Source organism: Narcine bancroftii, chromosome 8 (assembly GCF_036971445.1).
Source record: "Narcine bancroftii isolate sNarBan1 chromosome 8, sNarBan1.hap1, whole genome shotgun sequence".
NCBI classification, from domain to species: Eukaryota; Metazoa; Chordata; class Chondrichthyes; order Torpediniformes; family Narcinidae; genus Narcine; species Narcine bancroftii.
This window is the reverse complement of record NC_091476.1, coordinates 17,265,125-17,284,416: the sequence shown is the minus strand read 5'-3', so window position 1 is coordinate 17,284,416 and position 19,292 is coordinate 17,265,125. Positions and strand designations below refer to the sequence as shown.

At 43.2% G+C, this 19,292-nt stretch overlaps 2 protein-coding genes across 14 annotated transcripts in view; one reads left to right on the top strand and one right to left on the bottom strand.

The window, feature by feature from the left end:
• LOC138740419 (cationic amino acid transporter 3-like) overlaps positions 1-3,245 on the top strand; it is a 36,342-nt gene extending 33,097 nt beyond the window's left edge. For all 3 annotated transcript variants that reach the window (XM_069893012.1, XM_069893011.1, XM_069893013.1), the window contains one exon: positions 1,073-3,245. In XM_069893012.1, coding sequence (XP_069749113.1) covers positions 1,073-1,233 — 161 coding nt within the window. In that variant the 3' untranslated portion in view covers positions 1,234-3,245. The remainder of the gene's footprint in view (positions 1-1,072) is intronic.
• A 1,510-nt stretch (positions 3,246-4,755) lies between these two features.
• Positions 4,756-18,987, bottom strand: snrnp35 (small nuclear ribonucleoprotein 35 (U11/U12)). Of its 11 annotated transcripts, none has more exons than XM_069893021.1 (3): positions 18,728-18,987; positions 7,616-8,568; positions 4,756-6,258 (listed from the first exon to the last, which is right to left on the bottom strand). In XM_069893021.1, exon 3 carries the CDS (start codon positions 6,255-6,257, stop codon positions 5,493-5,495), a length of 765 nt encoding a protein of 254 aa, XP_069749122.1. In that variant the 5' UTR covers position 6,258; positions 7,616-8,568; positions 18,728-18,987; the 3' UTR covers positions 4,756-5,492. The 11 variants fall into 11 exon arrangements, with proteins under 11 accessions (XP_069749122.1, XP_069749121.1, XP_069749115.1 ...); XM_069893020.1 differs by lacking the exon at positions 18,728-18,987 and adding an exon at positions 18,404-18,586; XM_069893014.1 differs by lacking the exons at positions 7,616-8,568; positions 18,728-18,987 and adding exons at positions 9,635-9,724; positions 10,353-10,516.
• Between the last annotated feature and the right edge of the window lie 305 nt (positions 18,988-19,292).

Sequence of the window (19,292 nt, the reverse complement as noted above, 5' to 3'; positions counted from 1 at the left end):
TCATGACCCGCTTTCTGTTTTGAAATTAAATTTAAAACTGCAGATGTTGTAAGTGTGAAATAAGAAAAAAAATGCAAGAGACATTTGGGCAGCATTTGTGGGAAGAGAAACTGAGGTTAAGAACTTTTGTCGGAGCTAGGAAGTCGAGAAAATGTCAGGTTTAATTTTCAGAATAAGTGTTTCAGAGGTGGAATGTAAAATAGGGTTTGAGGGTGTTAGCTCAAAATAAGCCCAGACCTCCCCCCACCCCCCCCCCAAAAATTTGCTTTTTATTGTGTAAAATGTGCAGTCAGAACAATCATCTGACTTTTTACCATCCAAGATAGCATGGAATATTCACAGCACAAAATGGCTCTTCATCCAATTCTATTATCTCAGTCCTATATTCCTTCCTCCCTTGAATATTGACCAGCCACCACTTAACTGTGTCCATGCTCACATCACCTTCCATACTCTCAACACTGTTTGGGTAAGGAAATTTCTTCTGAATTCCCTTTTGTTTGATGACAGTTTTTAAATGATGGTCTCAGTGAAAACATTCTCTGCATTCTACAGCACAGAAACAGGCTCTTTGGCTAAACCTCTCCATGCTTACCAGGCTAATCCCATCTGTCTGCATTTGGCCAATATCCCTCTGAACCTTTCCTATCCATGTACCTGTCTTATCAATATTACAATTGTCTCCACCTCTACCACTTCCTCTGGCAGCTTGTCTCACATTACCTGTCGAAATAGATGCCCATTTGGGTTCTTTTAAAAATATTTCCCCTCTTGTCTTAAACCAATGCCTTCTAGTTATAGATTCCCTGCATTTGGGAAAAACTATTTACCTTTTTCTATGTCCCTCATGACTTTAAAATAACTGTAAACCAACATCTACTTCCCTGCCCTCATTAATTTACTCTTATCAGAACCTTTAAATAACTTATTGAGTTATCTATTTGCAAATTCAACAACAGTGCTTCAGGTTACTTTTCCTGTTTTGTAAGATATTTCTTATTTCCTGATAGGAATAAAATATTTTGAGAATTTTTCTGAAATGTATGTTGCTAAAATCTTTATTTTTCTCTAGGCTTTTTGATCTACTTTGGTTATGGAATATGGAACAGCTCCAAGGGTCAGAGTCCCTATTGTACACCTGTGGACTCAGGAAGCCAAGAGAAAATGGAAAAAATGCAAGAATGCAACACTTTAATAAGTGTTGAAAAATTCAAGGAAGCAGACACTGCATGAATACAGAAAAACGTACGAGAGGAAAGATCCCTGCAAAGTTAACTTCCTTCCAAGTAATCTTCGATGATGCAGTTTTTTTTTGCAGAAGTAGCTGTGGCTGCTTTACATTTTGGCTACCATTAATTAACCAGTTCTTAAAAGTACACTTATCGATATACTTGGGGGTAGCCTTGTCAAAGGTTCAAGTGTACTCTTCAATTTTTATAAAGGTGATCTATTTTTTGAAAAAAAAAATTTTAGCTTGTTCCACATTTCTAAAAATGTGCATATTATAGAAATGGAACATACATTTTGCTGTGTTAAAGTGGAAACAGAAAATGCATTGAAATTACATTTTAGTTTCTATGTACCTACAGTGGGCCAGACCATTAGAAGTGGTGAATCACTGAATCATTAAATGACTTAGGAAAATAACAATCCCAGTCTCAAGTATTCCCTGTGATGAACCTCTCATTTTACCAGTGCAGGTGAAACCACCACTCGAAATAACCTTGGAACTCCCCTACTGTTTTTGGGAAAAGTCCATGCCCAGAGTTACAAATTAAATACATATGCACATTATTGTTATATCCTGCACATTTCAATGGATCTGTTTTTGCAGTGTTTACCTTTCAACATTTGTTACCTTCTAAGTCCCTTGAAATATTGCTTTTGTTTTTACAAAGAGGATGCTGTTTTATTCGGTTTCAATTAGCACAGATATTCGAATATGGGTAGTGGTTGCTCAATCTGCCTGTAAGATTGAAGAATATCACAGCTGTATTCTGTAAAATGTGACTGTCTTTGTGATACAAAGTTGCTCTTCAATATTCACCATAAAAGACAAAGTTATTACAAATGTATATACCCTCTCCCGTTGTTGTGTTTTAAATTTTACGAGAGTGGGAGAGGATTGTTGAAAATGTTTGTCAGCCTGTGGTTGTAAATTAGATCTAAGCTTGCTCCAGGGCTAGTCTTATAAGTATTTTTTTAAATGCAGACATGGGAGTTTGCTTGTATATATTTAATGTAAATGTTCAAATTTTGTAGATATATTTTGCATTAAAATCAAAAATCATGATTTGGGGAAACAAATATATGTATGTATGTAGTTGGGTCTCTATCTCTCATGTTGAAGCAGAAGGTTCGGAAGCGAAGGTTAAGAATGTTACACATTTTTTTTTAACCTGCTGAAAGGGAATATAACTGCTTTTGCTGGTTCACTCTAATGAATCATTTATTGAAGTAAAACCAGTTAGGGATTTCTCGCGGACAACTTATCAGGAGTGTTCATTTTGTATCCTCCCCACGAAGGCACCAAAATAAATATCTACTTCAATGAGTTTGTCACACTCAACAACTGAGAAAATTGCCCTTTTTAACGTGTAAAAAAAAAATTGGTTCTGCTGTGAGAAGCCATTCACAAAGATGAACGATGCTTCTCATTGCAAAATAAAGTTTGCTTGCTTCACTGCAACTGACTTATTTGCCAGGGATTTTACCCTGAACAAATACCAACTTAGCTTCTTTTGTTTTTATTTGCCTAGTTATTTTTAATATTTTTTGTATTTTTAAAACATAACAGGTATTTTAAAAGTTAACAATTCTAACCATTTGTTAAATTAGCACCTGCTGATGTTGTGCTAATAGGATGGTGTTTCCAATGGTACATGTAAATCTCGATCAGAACCAAAGATAATCAAACCATCATTTTGTTTATAATTTTTTTACAATTTTCTTGTTTAGCTCATACAAAATTAAACGATTCTTTGCAAATGCAGTATTTTAAATAAGATTTCTTATTACTTTGAGGCAATAGGTCACATGTTGTGGATAACTTGAAAATCCATTTAAGACAAGTTACTGGAACATGTAACAAATTGTGTATTTGTCTCCCCATATAACATTTGAAAATACTAATAATCAGTAAAATTGTATATATTTTTTGAAGTGCATTGGCTTTTGATCAGTCAAAAATAAATGGATTCTTCTAATGTCAGGATTTATTTATTAAAGTGACTTTTTAAAGAATGTTTTATTTGCTATTATGTCTTTTATTATTTTATATTATTTTTATTATGTATTTTAGTCTTTGAATACAGAGAACTACCACAAAATCTGGTGTAGTTCCACAATAGCAGGAGAAACTGGGGATAACCACAGAACCAGAGGAGTTCGATTATACGGTCATATTGACAGAATTTTTCAAATATGGACAGTAGCTGCTGAATCTGCCGGTAACAAGAAAGAAATTATAACGTAATTTTGTTAAACTTTGCCAAACTGGGTGTCACCGGGAAGAATGAAAATCAAGTGTCTTGCCCATTACAGGACACTACAACTCAACCACTGTTGTATTTCATTATTCTCCAATTATGATTTGGGTTATTCTGATCGTGAGGTTATTTACCTGCTCTATATTTATTTCTCATCCAACAAACTCTCTGCTCACAAGAACATTCATTTTTACTGTGATATTATTCCTTTTAAGAACTCGACATCTTTTGCCACAATAAAAGGAAAACTAATTTTATGTTTGTTTTTGAGTTAATATCTACTTCATAAATACATTGTTTTATTTGAGAAAAAAAATTGATGAATTTGTGGATTCTGTCATTGTTCTCATATCAAATGGAATACTTTGTCCCGTATACTACATATCTAAAAAGTTTAACAGAAAAATCACGTACCATATATTTTGGCGTATAAGTCGGCCTTGAGATAAGTAGGGTCCCCATTTTCATGATTTTATCATTATCAGGCACATGTCGACTCTCCAATTTTCTGCAAGGAACGTGCCAGAGACTGAGGTCTGGGCTTCAACCCAAACTTTGTTACAACACCCCAATTGTCAAGTAACAATCTGTAAATTAAGCAATTTTTAAAAAATAAAACCCCTTTGTTTTGTCTGGGAAGATGCCAAACGAAGCTGGGTCCAAGTCTTTAGCATCAGCTGCAATCGGAGTCTTCTCAACTTTGGGTGCGATGCCATCCACATCAAACAGTGCTTGGTATAGGAACCATGGCTTCATATCAGCTCCCAGGCAGGAGCGGGGACCTCAGCCTCTACGAGGAAGATGTTTTTGGCGGTGGGAAAGTGTCGGGGAGCGGCAGTGCCATCAGTGGGGAGGTACTTGGGTCGTCTTGTACGCCAAATCTATGTCGTTTTTTTAAAAAGTTGACTTTAAGGTCTCATTTTTGATTCTGGCGTACTAATCAAACCCTGATTTTTGAGTACTTTTTGAGGGTTTCAAGATTCGACTAGTACACCAAAATATACGGTAGTTAATTTACCGTCACTGCTGCAGGGTCAGATTTGTATCTGTTCACTGGTAATCATCAACTCCAATGCTGTACCTCTCATCAAGAACATTATGTGAGCCAGTTTGATCGCAGGTACTCTCCTGGTAAAGATGCGCGTTGGCTTCTCAAAAGCAAATGTAGAAAAGTTTTTTTTAATTTTGGGGTTTCACTGAATTAGCAGATTTGAGCCATTCTGTGACTCAAGTTCTTTCAGAAGGCTTTAATAGACCAAAGCTGAGATGATAAAATCAAAGAACATTTATTTGCTCTCATCATCCAGTGATAATGATCACACACACTTAATGATACAAATTAGTCATGGTTTCACTGAGTAATCTTTCAATATCTAATTTTGTATCACTTTGAATGAAAACAATTGTGGAATCATATCCCACTTGCATTCAGCAAAGTTCACAAAGTAAACAATGGGAAATTGCAAAACCAATGGATATGGTTTCCAGCCAGCAACTAGTCAGTAAATACTTCCAAAAGATAGGATGAGAAAGATTTACTTAAAAAGTCAAGTTACAACAATTGTTCATTGCAAACAAAAGTATTATTCAATTTTGCATTCAAGTGCAGTAAACCAATAGGTCTGAGTAAAATAAAGATCAGCAAATCATTTCAAATGGAACATGAAAGCTATTGATTTGCTTTAGTGAAAAGTACAACAAAAGCCTACAAAGTTGTAGATAGTAATTTATGCACTTCCAATTAAACATTAAATTATACTTTCCAAAACAACCAAAAAAAAAATGGAAAAAAAACCCCCAGAAAATTATGGGAACACTGAGCAGATGTCTTGGGGAGACCAGTTGAGTGTTTTAGGTGGAAGATCATTCATGAAAAATTGATTTGGGACAAAATGTTTCTCTTTCCACAAAACAAATCTTTCACATTTGTTGGCATTTCCAGCATTTTCTGCTTTTACTTCAGATTTGTAGCAGTTAGATTACAGTTAAAAACAGTATCAACTTCTACCGTCGTGTTTTGTGTTTCTCTCTACGTTGGTGTCTGTCTTCATCTTTATATCGATCTTCATCTCTTTGGCGTTTATGATCCCTTTCCCGACTTCTGTATCGCTCCCTGTCTCCACTATGCTTTTCTCTTTCCTCACCCCTCTCCTCTCTTCGCCTGTCCCGATCTCGACCTCTTTCCCACTGCCAATTATCCCTTGCTCTATCCAGTTTGTCAGCTGGTCCTTCAGTGTAAAATTCTGCTTTCAATGCTGGCAGGCTGAAAGGCTTCCTAAACGGACGATCCCGCCCACCAAACCGCAGCTGGCCAGATTCCTTTTTACCTCCTAAGCCTCCACCAAATCTCCGTGGAACCCAGCCTTTCAAAGTGCGTTCCAATTCAAAATCCACAAATATTTCATTTTGGTCCACCACTAATTTATTGCTATCCCGATGTGCCTTTAATAATGAGCGTTCATCCTTGTATTCGATGAAACCATAGCATTTGGAAAATCCGGTGACAATGTCCCGCACAAGCCTCAGTCTACGGATGTCTCCAAATCGTGAAAAAGTATCTTTCAATTTTTCTTCAGATGTCTGAGGATTCAATCTAGCAACAAAAAGGGTCAGGTGGGGATCTCCTATAACACCCTTATTCGGTCTGTATGTGGCTGCAATTGCCCTTGAGACAGCTCGGTCATGGGGCTCTTCATCTGTGCCATCAATGCTTCCAGCTTTTAGTGGGTTGTACTGCTTCGCAATTGGAGTCCAAAATTCACTCATCATGCTGAAACACAAACAAGTACTGAATTAAGCGACAAATATTTTTTTAATTATCAGTGTCCCACTCAATTAAAAATGCTTGCATCCAGGTTGTGATCCCAGAAAACTGGTACAAGCAGATACAGTATCAATGTAGGCAGAAATTGAATGCTGCATTGACCCTGTGCAGAACCACCAATCACAGAAATGGATGATAAAACTGTATCACAGTTCAAGCAACCTTTCCTTCACATATTAATGATGCATGATCTCTTCAATAAACGATATACTGGAACTATGAGCACTTTACAATTCCCAGTCCAAAAAAAAGTAATGAAAAGCCACTTTTATTTCCTGACATGAAAGACTGAGATAGTTCAGGTCAGCCCTGCCTTAAATTCAATCCCTTCTATAATTTACCACAGACCATTGCCGTAAGCTGAAAATGTTTGTCATTGGCTATTGTGCTGAAGGTGTTTGTCTTTGCCTGTTGGATTGATTTTCCTAATCATTTCAAATTCATGTTTTATTAAATCTCTCGGTTGCTCGAAGGTTATCATACAAATGTGAAAAAGGAGCACAAATATTATTTGCACCAAATTCCTGCTAGTTCAGCCAAACCATCAAGTACTTAGTGAAAAATCTACAACAGTATGCATTAAAAAAGTTTATCAATACAAAATATAGATAATAAATATTCAGTTAGCATAGTGCAGCTTTGCGTCGACAACCAGTGACTACAAAGGGTTTTATGAAGCCCTGTGAAGGCAGCGTACTGCCCGTTGCACCAGAGTCCCTTGTGCTTTGCAGACAGCCAGGTGCTCCTCACAGACAAGGTGTCCACCGTGAACTGGTGGTCGGAACATTTCCAGACTCTTTTCAGCACCAACCACATGATCCAAGACTCAGCAATTCATTGTGTCCCACAACAGCCAGAAAAAAAAACAGAACTGGACAAGATCCCAACCCTAGAAGAAATTGTCAAGGCCAGAGAGCAGCTAAGAAGTTGTAAGGCAACAGGAGTCGATGGAATCCCACCAGAGGTTTGGAAGCATGGGGGCCCAGCATTACACTCCAAACTCCATGAGATCTTTGTCTGCTGCCGTGAACAAGGCATTACAGGAGCGCTGTGATGCCCTCGTCATCGCTCTGTACAAGAACAAAGTTGTCTGCTCCAACTGCCGGGGGATAACTCTGCTCTCCATCGCAGGAATAAACCCTTGCGCAAGAATTCACCTGAAAAGACGGATGGCCATCACTGCAGAACACCTCCCTCCCAGTCAGGGTGGCTTCAGAGCCAACAGGAGCACCATCAACGTGGCATGTGTTCTCAGGCAGCTCCACGTGTACAGAACAAGGGATTATTCAAATGGTCGCCCTACCTTGACTATTCAGTGAAGCGACATTCCATCACTTGGTTCAAGTCCGAAACATCCACTCCTTTATGCTCTCCCCGAATGCTGGGGTTCTCCCAACACTGCACAGGACCCCACCATCGGCAGATTTCGTGATGACTAATGTTATCCCTTTTGAGGTAGCAGGTGGGCATTAAAACAACGCGGTCAAATAATATATCCTCTGCATCTGAAACCAGGAAGCTTGGCTCCCATTGAAAATACTGTACGTGGACGGCGGAAGGCACGGTCAGGAGCCGGCAACGCAAAGGTCCTCAGGTTTTGTTGCAAATAAAGATATATTTGCAACATGTGTGCATTAAATGCAACAGAAGCAGAGTTGGCGGGAGGTGCGACGTCCCGCTCCGGACCCCTGGGAGGATGCACACCGAGAGCCACTGCAAAGGCCGGGCGGTCCGCCCGTTCTGCCTTCCCCCGACCCGCGAGTTGGTGGCGGCCGCAGGAGATTGTTCCACCCGAGCGCTGGGACTCGAGGTTGCTCTTTACTGTTCCGCCGGTGGAGGGAAAATGCGACAATTGATGATCGATTTGTTGCACACATTCAGTCCATCAAGATTTTTACTTGCTGCAGCTGAATGAAGGCTTTGCAATTATGGGATGCATGAAATCACTGGACAGAAAGAGATAATAGTAGATCATAAATATTCTGTTTCCGTGGTACAAGAAAAGCAGGGTTTCATTAATGCAGACAGGCCTTTTTGTGATTTATGATGAGTGAAGGAAGTTTCAAGAGCTTGATAACCATTGGAAATAAACTATTCTTGAGCTAGAGGTGTTGGACTTCAGGCTTCTGTACCTTCTTCCCAAAGGTATCAGTGGAAAGATTTTGTGACCAGAGTAATGGGAATCCTTTACGGTGTTGGCTCCAAGTGCTTCACTTAGATGTTTCAATGGATGGGATGTCAATAGGTGTCTTGACTCTACAAAGTAAAAACACATTGCTGGAGAAACTCAGCTGGTCAAAATGTCCTATAGCAAAGATACAAAAGATATATAAGCAATGTTTTGGACATCAGATTTGAAAAAATGTTGGCAGGAGCTCAAACAAAATGGTAGGGCGGAGAGTCAGGGGAAGAGCATGGTCCTGCAGGCAAGAGATAATATTAGTGGATGAGGGAGCGAGGGCACAGCAGCAAGCCGGGGGTTGGGGTGTTTGAGGGATGGCTCTGTGAGTTGAGAGGGAAGAGGTAACGAGCTGAAAGAAAGAAGACAAATGGAAAGGGGAGGGAGGGAGATGGAGAGTAGGCTAGCAGAAATCGGAAAAGTCGAAGTTAATAATGCCATCCAGTTGGAGGGTGCCCAGAGGGAAAATCTAGTGTTGTTCCTCCAATTTACAGGTGGTCTTGGTGGAATAATACAAAGCAAAGGTGCTCAGCGAAATGATCTCCCAGTATCTGCCCAGATTCTCAGATGTAGAGAAGGCCACAAAGGGAGCACTGGATGCAGTAGATAATTTCCACAGATACACAAGTGATGTATTGCTTCACTTGAAAGGTCTGTTTGGGGCTTCGAATGGTGGTGATGGAGAAGGTGTGGGTGTAATCGTGTCATTTCCTGCAGCCACATGGGAAGAGGTCAGGGCGAAATTGGTAGGGAGGGATGAGTGGACAAGGGAGTGGCAGAGGGAGCAGTCCCTGAGGAAGGAGGAGAGGGGAAGATGTGTCTAGTAGTCGGATCATGTTGTAGGTGGAGGAAATTACAGAGGATAATGAGTTCGATATGGAGGCTAAGGGATGGTAGGCAAGGGCAAAGGGAATCCTGCATTTGTAATGTCTGAGGGCAGGGGAGCCAGGGCAGATGTGTGGGAAATGGAGAAGATGCAGGCGCCTAAAATACCTAAGCCTAAGGTAGACTTAACTAGGTTTGCTACATTCTGCAACCTTTTGCAAATTTAACTGGGAGCTTGGGTTGGCCAGTGTGGATAGAATGCAGATAGAGCTTCTGGTTGCATGCCATTTCCACTCTCTTTCCCATTCCCACACCAACCTGTCCATCCTTGGCCTTCTCCACTGCCAGAGTGAAAGCCACCAAAAAAAAAAGAGGAACGACACCTCATGGAGTGAAAGTCTGCAGATGCTGTGATTGTAGTAAAAAAAACACTAAAAATGATGGAGGAACTCTGCAGGTCACACAACATCCACTAGAGTAAAGATATATAACCAATGATTCAGCCCTGAGCCTCATATACTACCTGGGCAGTCTCCAGCCCAATGGTATGAACATTTAAATTTTCAATTTTAGGTAACATCCCCCTCGAACTTCTTTCATTCTTCCCCTCCCCAATGACCCTTTCCCACCCACCCGCACCTTGTCTCTCACCCAAACTGAACCCCTCCTTCTCCAGTTCCATCCACTCATAATTCCTGTATAGGATTCTACCCTCTCCCCTCAGGTCCATTTAGTCCCATCCTCCTTTGCTCACAGCTCTCATTTCACCACTATTGTCACCTTATCTTTGTTTGATTCCACCATCATCAAACCTTATATGACTCATCGAGCTGCACCTGACCACTTTTTTTCTCGTCCCTCTCTTCCTATAACACCTGCCAATTAATTGCCTCTGTCTGTCATCATTCACCTCTCCCTGGTTCACTAATTTCCCCCCCCCCCCCCCCACCACTGTCTGACCCCTGTCCACATTATACTGGTTATCTATACTCAGCACTCTTAATCTTGATGAAGGGTTCCAGCCCAAAACACTAACCATTCTTTTTCCCCACCCATGCTGCTCGATCCACTGAGTTCTTCCAATAGATTATTTTTTGCTCCATATTCCAGCATCTGCAGTCTTCCTTGTGTCTTCAGACATTCTTATCTTGGCTGAGAAATGCAACATTCGAGACTGCCTGTTACCCCTTCAGCCAGCTCGATCCAGTTTACAGCAGACTGACACTTGGCAGAGTGACAGGAGAGAGAGAGACCACACAGACTTCCTTCCTCAAAGGAAGACCAGTTTCAAGTTCAAGTTTATTATCATCTGATTTCAGATATATACACACATACACAACCTGACAAAACAGCTTCTCTCCAGACCAAAGTGCAGGCACAAAAACACACACTACATAAAGATCATATCTGGGATGATTGTCACACTTACAGAATACGGTTTATCAATCTCCCCCCTTGTCAGAAGAAGTTATTCCCCAGCCTGACAGTCCTGATTTTGATGCTCCTGTATCTTCTTTCTGATGGTAGGGGGTTGCAGATCAAAGTAAATGTTATCTATAGAGGAAAGGAAGACCACAGTGATCCTCTCAGCTGTTTTAATGATCTGTGCAGCTACCATACCACACAATGATTTAGCTAAATTTGGCTAAATTATTGTGTTCCTGTCAAAGGTTGTCAAGATGGGGGTTGATGGCTTTACTTCAGCCTCCTTCGGAAGTGTAGGCATTGCTGGATCTTCCTGACTAATGAAGAGGTGTTGTGAGTCCAGGATCGGTCATTCCTTATATGCAGGCCAAGGAACTCCGCTTTCCACGGCACAAACATTGATGTGTCGTTGTGAACCATTGACATTCATTCTCCTGAAGTCCATAATCATCGTCTTTGTCTTGTCTCTGTTGAGACTCAGCTTATTGTTCTTGCACCATTTTACGAGCCTCTCCACCTCCTCTCTGTCATGCGACTCATCACAGTTCCTGATGAGACCCAACTAAATCTGCTGATTCTCTTGGAACTGAACTTGGCAGTGCAGTCCTGAGTCAGCAGGGTGAACAGCACCGGGCTGAGCCCATACCTCTGAGGTGTGCCAGTCTTCAGTGTCATGGGACTTGAGGTTTTGTTGCCAACCTCGACAGACATCTTTCCGTCAAGAAGTCCAGAATCCAGTTGCAGAGTGGGGTGTTGAGTCCCAGCGAAGACGCTTTATCCACCGAGTAATATGTGTTAGAGTACAGATTGTAGTCCTGCTGTAAAATGCCACAAATCTCTGTAGTCCATAGAAACGATGCTAGTAGACTGAACCTCTGCTACACTAATCAGGCATTGGATGGCTGTTGCTAAGGCTTAGATGGAAACTGCATCTTTGTTCGATCCTGATGTGCACAAATGGAGTTAACCAATAGTTCCAGGCTGGAATGGATGGGCCGTAAGTTTACATCAATCTCTGAGCTCCGATTTGCTGCTGAACACCTCCATGCTGCTTAACAATGACACGAGCCTTCAAACAGGCTTCCCAATGCATATAATTGTGGGTCATCTAGCCTTCATTTTGAACCAGCCCTACCCAGTCCCATTTAGTCATCTGAACCCCTTGCAGCAGCACTCCAACACGGTCTTACTTTAAACATTCTTCTCCGTGGATGGTCATCTTGTTGTGGTGGAAAAGCCTGTGTGATCCTGTGATCCCAAGAATGATACCATCTGGAGCTATGCTCCTGGTAAGGTCACCCATGGTGGTAAGGCCGATGGTGAGGTCCCTGACAAAGAACAATCCAACCAACTCCTCCATGATGGAACAGGCGAACGAAGTTACTCCGAGTTCAACAGCTGTGAAGGCAGTTGAAAGCTGCAACATATCCATCAGCTCCAATCATTGTGGTTTTCAAGCCATTGAAATTAGTTGATTGATTTGTGAAGTATCTTGTGCTTCTTGGAGTGCAACATCAAGTACACTTTAAACAAATACGCGCACAGGAGTCTTCGCACAGTGGATCAACAGAACGAAGGCCATCATCATCGACGAGAGATAGGCACAACTTCAAACATTAAGAAGTGGTTGTACGAATGAGGTATTTTTTCATTTTAATTTAGACATACAGCACGGTTTATCGTTCATACCACGTTCACATGGTAAAGACAAGATAGCGTTTCTCCAGGACCATATTTACATAAATATTGGTTAGAATAGAAGTTAAACACATTAAAATATTAAGACTTCTACAGGAATAGTGCACAGTACCCTATCCCCAAATATTCTAGGAGTTCAGGAATCTGATGGCTTGGGGGAAAATGCTGTTGCCCAATCTGAACATAAGGGCCCAATTGTTGCAGTACCTCCTACCAGATGGCAGAGGGAGAACAGTTTACTTGAGGGGTGTATTGAGTCCTTCACAATGTTTGCCTTTCACCTGCATCGAGTGTTGTAGATGTCCTTTATGGTAGGAAGAGAGCCCCCCCCCCAATAATCTTTTCCACTGATTTCACTAACCTCTGCAGGGTTTTGCGGTCCGTGGAGGCATAGCTTCCAGACCAGGCGGTAATCCAGTGGCACAGGATGTAGAATGTAGTGAGGATGGAGGGTGGGAGATGAACTTTCCTCAGCCTTCTCAGGAAGTAGAGGCGCAGCTGGGCTTTCTTGGCTATGGAGCTTGTGTTAAGGGACCATGTGAGGTTCTCCGCCAAGTGAACTCCTAGGAACTTGATACTCTTGATGACCTCAATAGTGGAGCCGTCAATGATCAGCGGAGCGTGGTCTCCCCGGGCCCTCTTGAAGTCGATAACCATCTCTTTTGTTTTATTAACATTCAGATACAGGTTGTTGGCCTGATCAGTAAGAAGGAAAAGTCAGCGTACGGAGATGAGGCGCAGTCGCTAACGGACTGGCGAACTTGATGATGTGGTTCAAGCTGTGTTTAGCTGCCCAGTCAATGGATCAACAGAGTGGACTCAGCACATAGCCCTAGGGGACCCTGTGCTTATTGTGATGGTCTTGGAGATGCTGTTTCCAATCTGGACTGCCTGAGGACTCTCTGAAAGAGGGAGAGATTGCAGAAGGAGGTATTTAGACCCAGCAGGCTCAACTTCCTTATCAGGTACTGTGTTGAATGCTGAGCTGAAGTCAATAAACAGCATTGGAACATATGAGTCCTGGTTTTCCAGGTGGGTGAGCGCTAGATGGAGGGCAGTACCGATGGCATCATCTGTAGTACGGTTGGGTCTGTATGCGGACTGCTGGGGGGGGGTGGGGCGGATCCAGTGTCGGTGGCAGGAGGAGCTTGATGCGCTCCATGACTAAGTGTGACAGGGCGATAGTCATTGAGGCAGGACACAGACAACTTCTTTGGCATGAGGACAATGGTGGTTGCTTTGAAGCACTTTGGAACCACGGCGCTTCTCAGGGAGATGTTAAAGATGTCAGTGAGAGCATTTACCATCTGAGCTGCACATCCCCTGAGCACTCTACCTGGAATGTAATCTGGTCCAGCAGCTTTCCATGGTTCTGTGGAATGACCTTGCTTAGCTCCCTCTTCACGTTGGCCATTGTAAGACCCAGCACCTGATCATTTGGAGGAGAGGTGGTCTTCTTCACTGCAACATCGTTTTTCACCTCGAAGCGAGTGTAGAAGTTGTTCAGTGTGTCTGGGAGGGAGGCATCACCAGCACAGGCAGATGGTATAGTTTTGTGGTTGATGATGTCTGGATGCCCTTCCACATGTGTCGCAATGTCCTTGCTGCCAGTAAGTGAAAGCGAATGCACTAGGCATGGGCATGCTTTGCTTCCCTGATGGCCTTAGACAGCTTGGTTCTTGCAATAACTAGAACTACCTTGTCGTCCGCTCTGAAGGCTGCATCTCAGTTCCTGAGCAGCACACGTAACAGGCCATTTTGGTCCATGAGTCCGTGCCGCCCAATTTACACCCAATTAACCTACACCCTGGTATGTTTTGAACAGTGAGAGGAAACTGGAGCCCCTGGGGATAAACCACGCAGTGGCCTCTCTCCCCCCAATCATGGCTGCGACCTCTCTCTCTCAGAACATGGCAGTGACCACTCTCCCCACTTTTGCAACAGCAGTACTTCAGCCAGGGGTTTCCCTGTGACACACACACGCAAGTGCTAACATCATCTGAGTAACTGGGCCGGCCATTTCCCTTTTCAATTTGCGGAGCAGGATGCCCAGGTACATTTTACTGGGTTCCCTGACCACCTCTGAGGTGGGTTTTGACCAGGTTGACCCAGATGGACCCTTTCAAATCGCCATGCACCTGGGTCGCTAACCATGCAAATTGCCGGGTTAACCCTATTTTACATGGTAGTTTGAATGGGCCTAGTGACTCTGGAGGGGCTCTCTTTTGCTTCTCTTTCTCGGACTGTAAGGGGGCGCTGGGCATTTCTGCTGATAGTGAACCTTGTCTGCCTTACATTAGACTAAAGAAAATTTTCTGAAATATTACATTTTCTGTTTTATTACATGACAATAAAAGAATCTTGAATCAGAAAGTGTGATGGAAGCAGAATCAATTATGACAACACATGCATAAGTAATTGATGGTTTGGAGTTTATAAATGACGCAAACTTCTTTGAGTATGAGCCACCTACACACTAAAAAAAATCAAGAACCCCCTCTCCAACCATACAAGAAGAGTGACTTCCTCACGATTTGCTGGTGCCCCTGAAACTATAAATGAAAAGAACATTCAGCATCTTCAGGAAAAGAAAGTGAGAGCTCAAGGTGTTTTCACGAATTTCTGAAATTTAGAACGTGGGAATCGAATTTCTGCTGCATGGAAACTTATGTCATCAAAAGTTTAACATGATGTGTTATGCATGCAAAATGAATGAACAATGCTTATGAAATGAAAGGTTTATTCATCTGTGTTGAATCAATTACACCTCTGTGATGTGATGAATGAATAACAAGATAGTCTTTGTTCAGTCACTCTTATCATTCAATCACATAACACTTATATAAATTAAAGCTATTGAAAATCCTTTCGTGATATTTTTGGAGGCTGCTATTGTAATATCATTGTTCAGCTGAGTACTTGAATTCCTTAAATGCTTTGTATTCAGCAGAAAAATATAATAATTTGATAACCACCGCCAGTGGGCTGATATCGCCTCAAACCGTGCATCTTGGCGCCTCACAGTTTGGCGGGCAGCAACCTCCTTTGAAGAAGACCGCAGAGCCCACCTCACTGACAAAAGGCAAAGGAGGAAAAACCCAACACCCAACCCCAACCAACCAATTTTCCCCTGCAGCCGCTGCAACCGTGTCTGCCTGTCCCGCATTGGACTTGTCAGCCACAAACTAGCCTGCAGCTGACGTGGACATTTACCCCCTCCATAAATCTTTGTCCGCGAAGCCAAGCCAAAGAAAGAATGAATAATACCATATACAATAATTGAATGAGATGAGAAATTCCCATATCAAATGCTGACAATGTAATACTGATACATTTTGTGTGTCAGAACTTGAACTGCAGTTAAAATACCTGAACAACAAAATGAATGATCATCCTTTAAGATGATTTATCTAAAATAGTAATGGTGCTGGGCTGTCATGCTATTGTATTTGGGATCACATTCCCTGCATCTTTTCTCCAGAAAGTAGTGTCTAAGATAGTTTGCCTAAGTATTCCTATTGTCCTCTAATATCTCATTCAAGAAACCATTCATCCTGTATTAAGGTCAACAGATCATTTCACTGTCCATAATGCACAGCCAGATCTAAAGCTGGAAAACAAACATGGCGATCTCTTGTGGTTACATGGAATATTAATGCAAAACTACAGGAGGATCAACAAAATCCAACTGTAGACAAGGATCTCCACATTGTATAAATAAATCCAACGATACATCATCTGCAAATAAATTAATTTTATGTTCTTCTTTTCCAACTTTAATAGCTACAATGATACAGACCCATGCATGAGAGACTCCAATTCTAGTAATCTTATTCACAAATTAAAGAGAAGGTTGGATGTGTACGTGGAGGAGAGGGGGTTGGAGGGTTATTGGCGGAGAGCGGGAGGTTTGAGCTAGTGGAGTTGTTCTGGTGAACCGGTGCGGACTCGAAAGGTCAACCTGACCTGTTTCCGCTCCGTAAATGGTTATATGGTTAACGGCTCGCAGTTCTTCTTTAATTTAAAAAAAAGTCACATTTGATTCACCTCTAGCATTCCGAGCTCCTCACAGTCAGAGAAAGAGAAGCAAAAGAGAGCCCCTCCAGAGTCACTAGCCTCAGCAGCTGCACATCAACTGAACTCCACATCCAAACCTCCGATAGGTGTCTGAAGCCCTTCAGGAGACATTCTTGCCCTCAGCACCTTCTCGAATCCTGGTTCTGATACCTGGTTACCCATGAGCCAGTCTCCAACAGCCCACAGCCTGTGTGAGTCTTTCAACAGTAAGTCACCGTCACCTATGTGGGTTCTTCAGCCACTGAGCTTTTTGCTGTCTGCTGCCAATAGTCACTGTCCAGCAGAGTAGCCTCTTATGGTTCTCTTTCTCAGTGGAGGATGTTATCCCCGTTTCTGATGCCCTGCAATGGTCCACGAATGCCCCCTGGAGTCTGCAACCCCTCGTGATATGTGTGCACAGGCGCTGCCATCCTGAGGGCACATCCATAATTGCAGCATTTCTTAAAAAACCATCAGTTCCTTCAATAGGTCATTTAAAGCCTGTATGGAGCTGTCATAATTGGGATTTGGCAGTAGGGCCCTGTGGAGCAGCTCTGTCTCCACTCCTCACTCTCCCAGGCCGGCACAAGCGGCAGTGTGCCAATCTTTTAATTACTTGGGACATCTGCATCAGCAGAGGGGATTGGACTATTATAGAATGCATATTCTTTTTCACATTGGAAAAGAAAGATCATACGCAGGGATTGAAGCCTAGTGATTCCCAAGTAGGCATGTAATCCTGCTGGATTTGTTATGATCATTATTAGTGTGTACTGGGAAGCTGCAACAATGATCTGTACATTGTACTTAAGATGATGAGAATAAACTCTTAATTCATTTCAATTTTTGTAAAGCAAAAATATCAATGGAAATGGAGCAAATATCATTAATGAGAGATTTTGTATACAAATCAGGCAATGGCCAACCAAATGGCAGAACCGATTCAAAGGAATAAACAGCCTCTTATTTCTGCATTCCACGTCATAACAAGTCAACGGCAAATACCATCTCACTGGCTCTCCATTCTGCATTAGATCACCGAAACAAAAAAAAACCTACATCAGGCTGTAAAACACGGTGATTGAAGTAAAAACACAATGCTGGAGAAACTCAGCTGGTCAAACTGTGTACTTTATAGATCAAAGATAAAAGTACATAACCAACGCTTTGGGCTTGAGCCCTTCAAGGTGTGGGAAAATGTCAGCAAGCATCCAAACAAAATGGTGGTGGGGAGGAGTAAGGTCCCAAAGGCAAGAGGTAATAAGGGAGGGCACACCAGCAAGCAGAGGGAGGAGGGATGGCTGTGTGAATGGAAAGGGAAGGGGGTGGAGAGACAAGGGAAAGGGAAGGGAGGGAGAAAGGAGAGTAGATTAGCAGAAACCAGAGAAGTCGATATTAATGCCATCTGGCTGGAGAGTGCCCAGACGGAAAATCAAGTGTTGTTCCTCCAATTTATATAGGTAGTCTTGGTGGGATAGTACATGAAGCCATATGAGTAAGGGAGTGAGACACAGAATTGAAATGCTTCGCCACTGATGTGTACAGAGTGAAGGTGCTCAGTGAAGCGAACTGCCAATCTGCGTCCAGTCTCATGACGAAGGCCACAAGAGCGGTGGATGTGGTAGATCACCCTCGCGGATACACAAGCGAGGTGTTGCTTCGCTTGAAAGGTCTGTTTGGGGCCCCGAATTGTAGCGAGGGAAGAGGTATGGATGCAAGTGTGGCACTTCCTGTGGCCGCAGGAGAAAGTGCCAGGAGTGGGGGTTTGCTATTTGTTGGAAGGGTGAGTTCACGAGGGCCACTGAGCACTTTTACTGTCCTCATGAGTGATAGGGCCAGCCATTTCAATTCTCTGTCTTACTCCCATACCATGGACAAGATTCAAATAACAGAAGAGACTTTACTTACTGATGTCTTCCACCATCTCATGGAAACTGTGCGTGCACACACGTACGCCCCACAGTGGTGCACTACAGTGAGAAGGGGGTATTCTTCCACGGTTACAAAACAGTTCACATGATCCTGACTACATGCTGTTGGTTTTTGGGAAGGGGAGGTCGAAAGACCCTCGATGGGAATGAGATGGAGAGGGCAATTACCTTCAAGATCTTGGTCTCTTGGAGCCAATACATTAGAAGCAACCGTGAAAAAAGGCACATCAACACCTCAACTTTGGCATTTAACTATCAAACTCCTGCGGGCGAAAGTATCCGGGCTGCTTGCCTACCCTACCTCGCTGAAGGCCAGCTTTTTCCTCTCTGCCATCAGCTTCCTGGATGACCCAAGGACTCCGGCTCACTCCCGACAAGACCTGGCACTCGCGAGTGCGTCTGAAACTCCACTTCCCAGAACCCCCCGGATATGACGTCGGGTTTCCGGGGTCGACGGCCGCCGTGTCGCTAGGTACCCGGCCCGCCCGGGCTATAAACGGAAGTGGAAGGCAATGGGTGAAGCCTTCAATTCGAGCTAGTTCAATGGCCCGCTGAGAGGGAGGGAGCGAGCGAGGGAGGGAGCGAGGGAGGGAGCGAGGGAGGGAGCGAGGGAGGGAGCGAGGGAGGGAGCGAGGGAGGGAGCGAGGGAGGGAGCGAGGGAGGGAGCGAGGGAGGGAGCGAGGGAGGGAGCGAGGGAGGGAGCGAGGGAGGGAGCGAGGGAGGGAGCGAGCGAGGGAGCGAGCGAGGGAGGGAGGGAGCACTCGGGCGTGGTTTGGGGTGGGGACCAGCCTTGTCCCAGCACTTTCCGTGCAGGTGGAGGTCCGCCACGGCCGGCGGCGCGTCGTTCCCGGGCGGGGAAGGGGACG

Coding starts and splice junctions, on each gene's coding strand:
- snrnp35 (XM_069893014.1), bottom strand. CDS start 10,429: ATGCTGGAATATGGAGCAAAAAATAATCTATTGGAAGAACTCAGTGGA. Junction 9,725..10,352: donor ATGGGTGGGGAAAAAGAATG/GTTAGTGTTTTG, acceptor CTACAATCACAG/CATCTGCAGACTTTCACTCC. Junction 6,259..9,634: donor AGAAGGCCAAGGATGGACAG/GTTGGTGTGGGA, acceptor TTTGTGTTTCAG/CATGATGAGTGAATTTTGGA.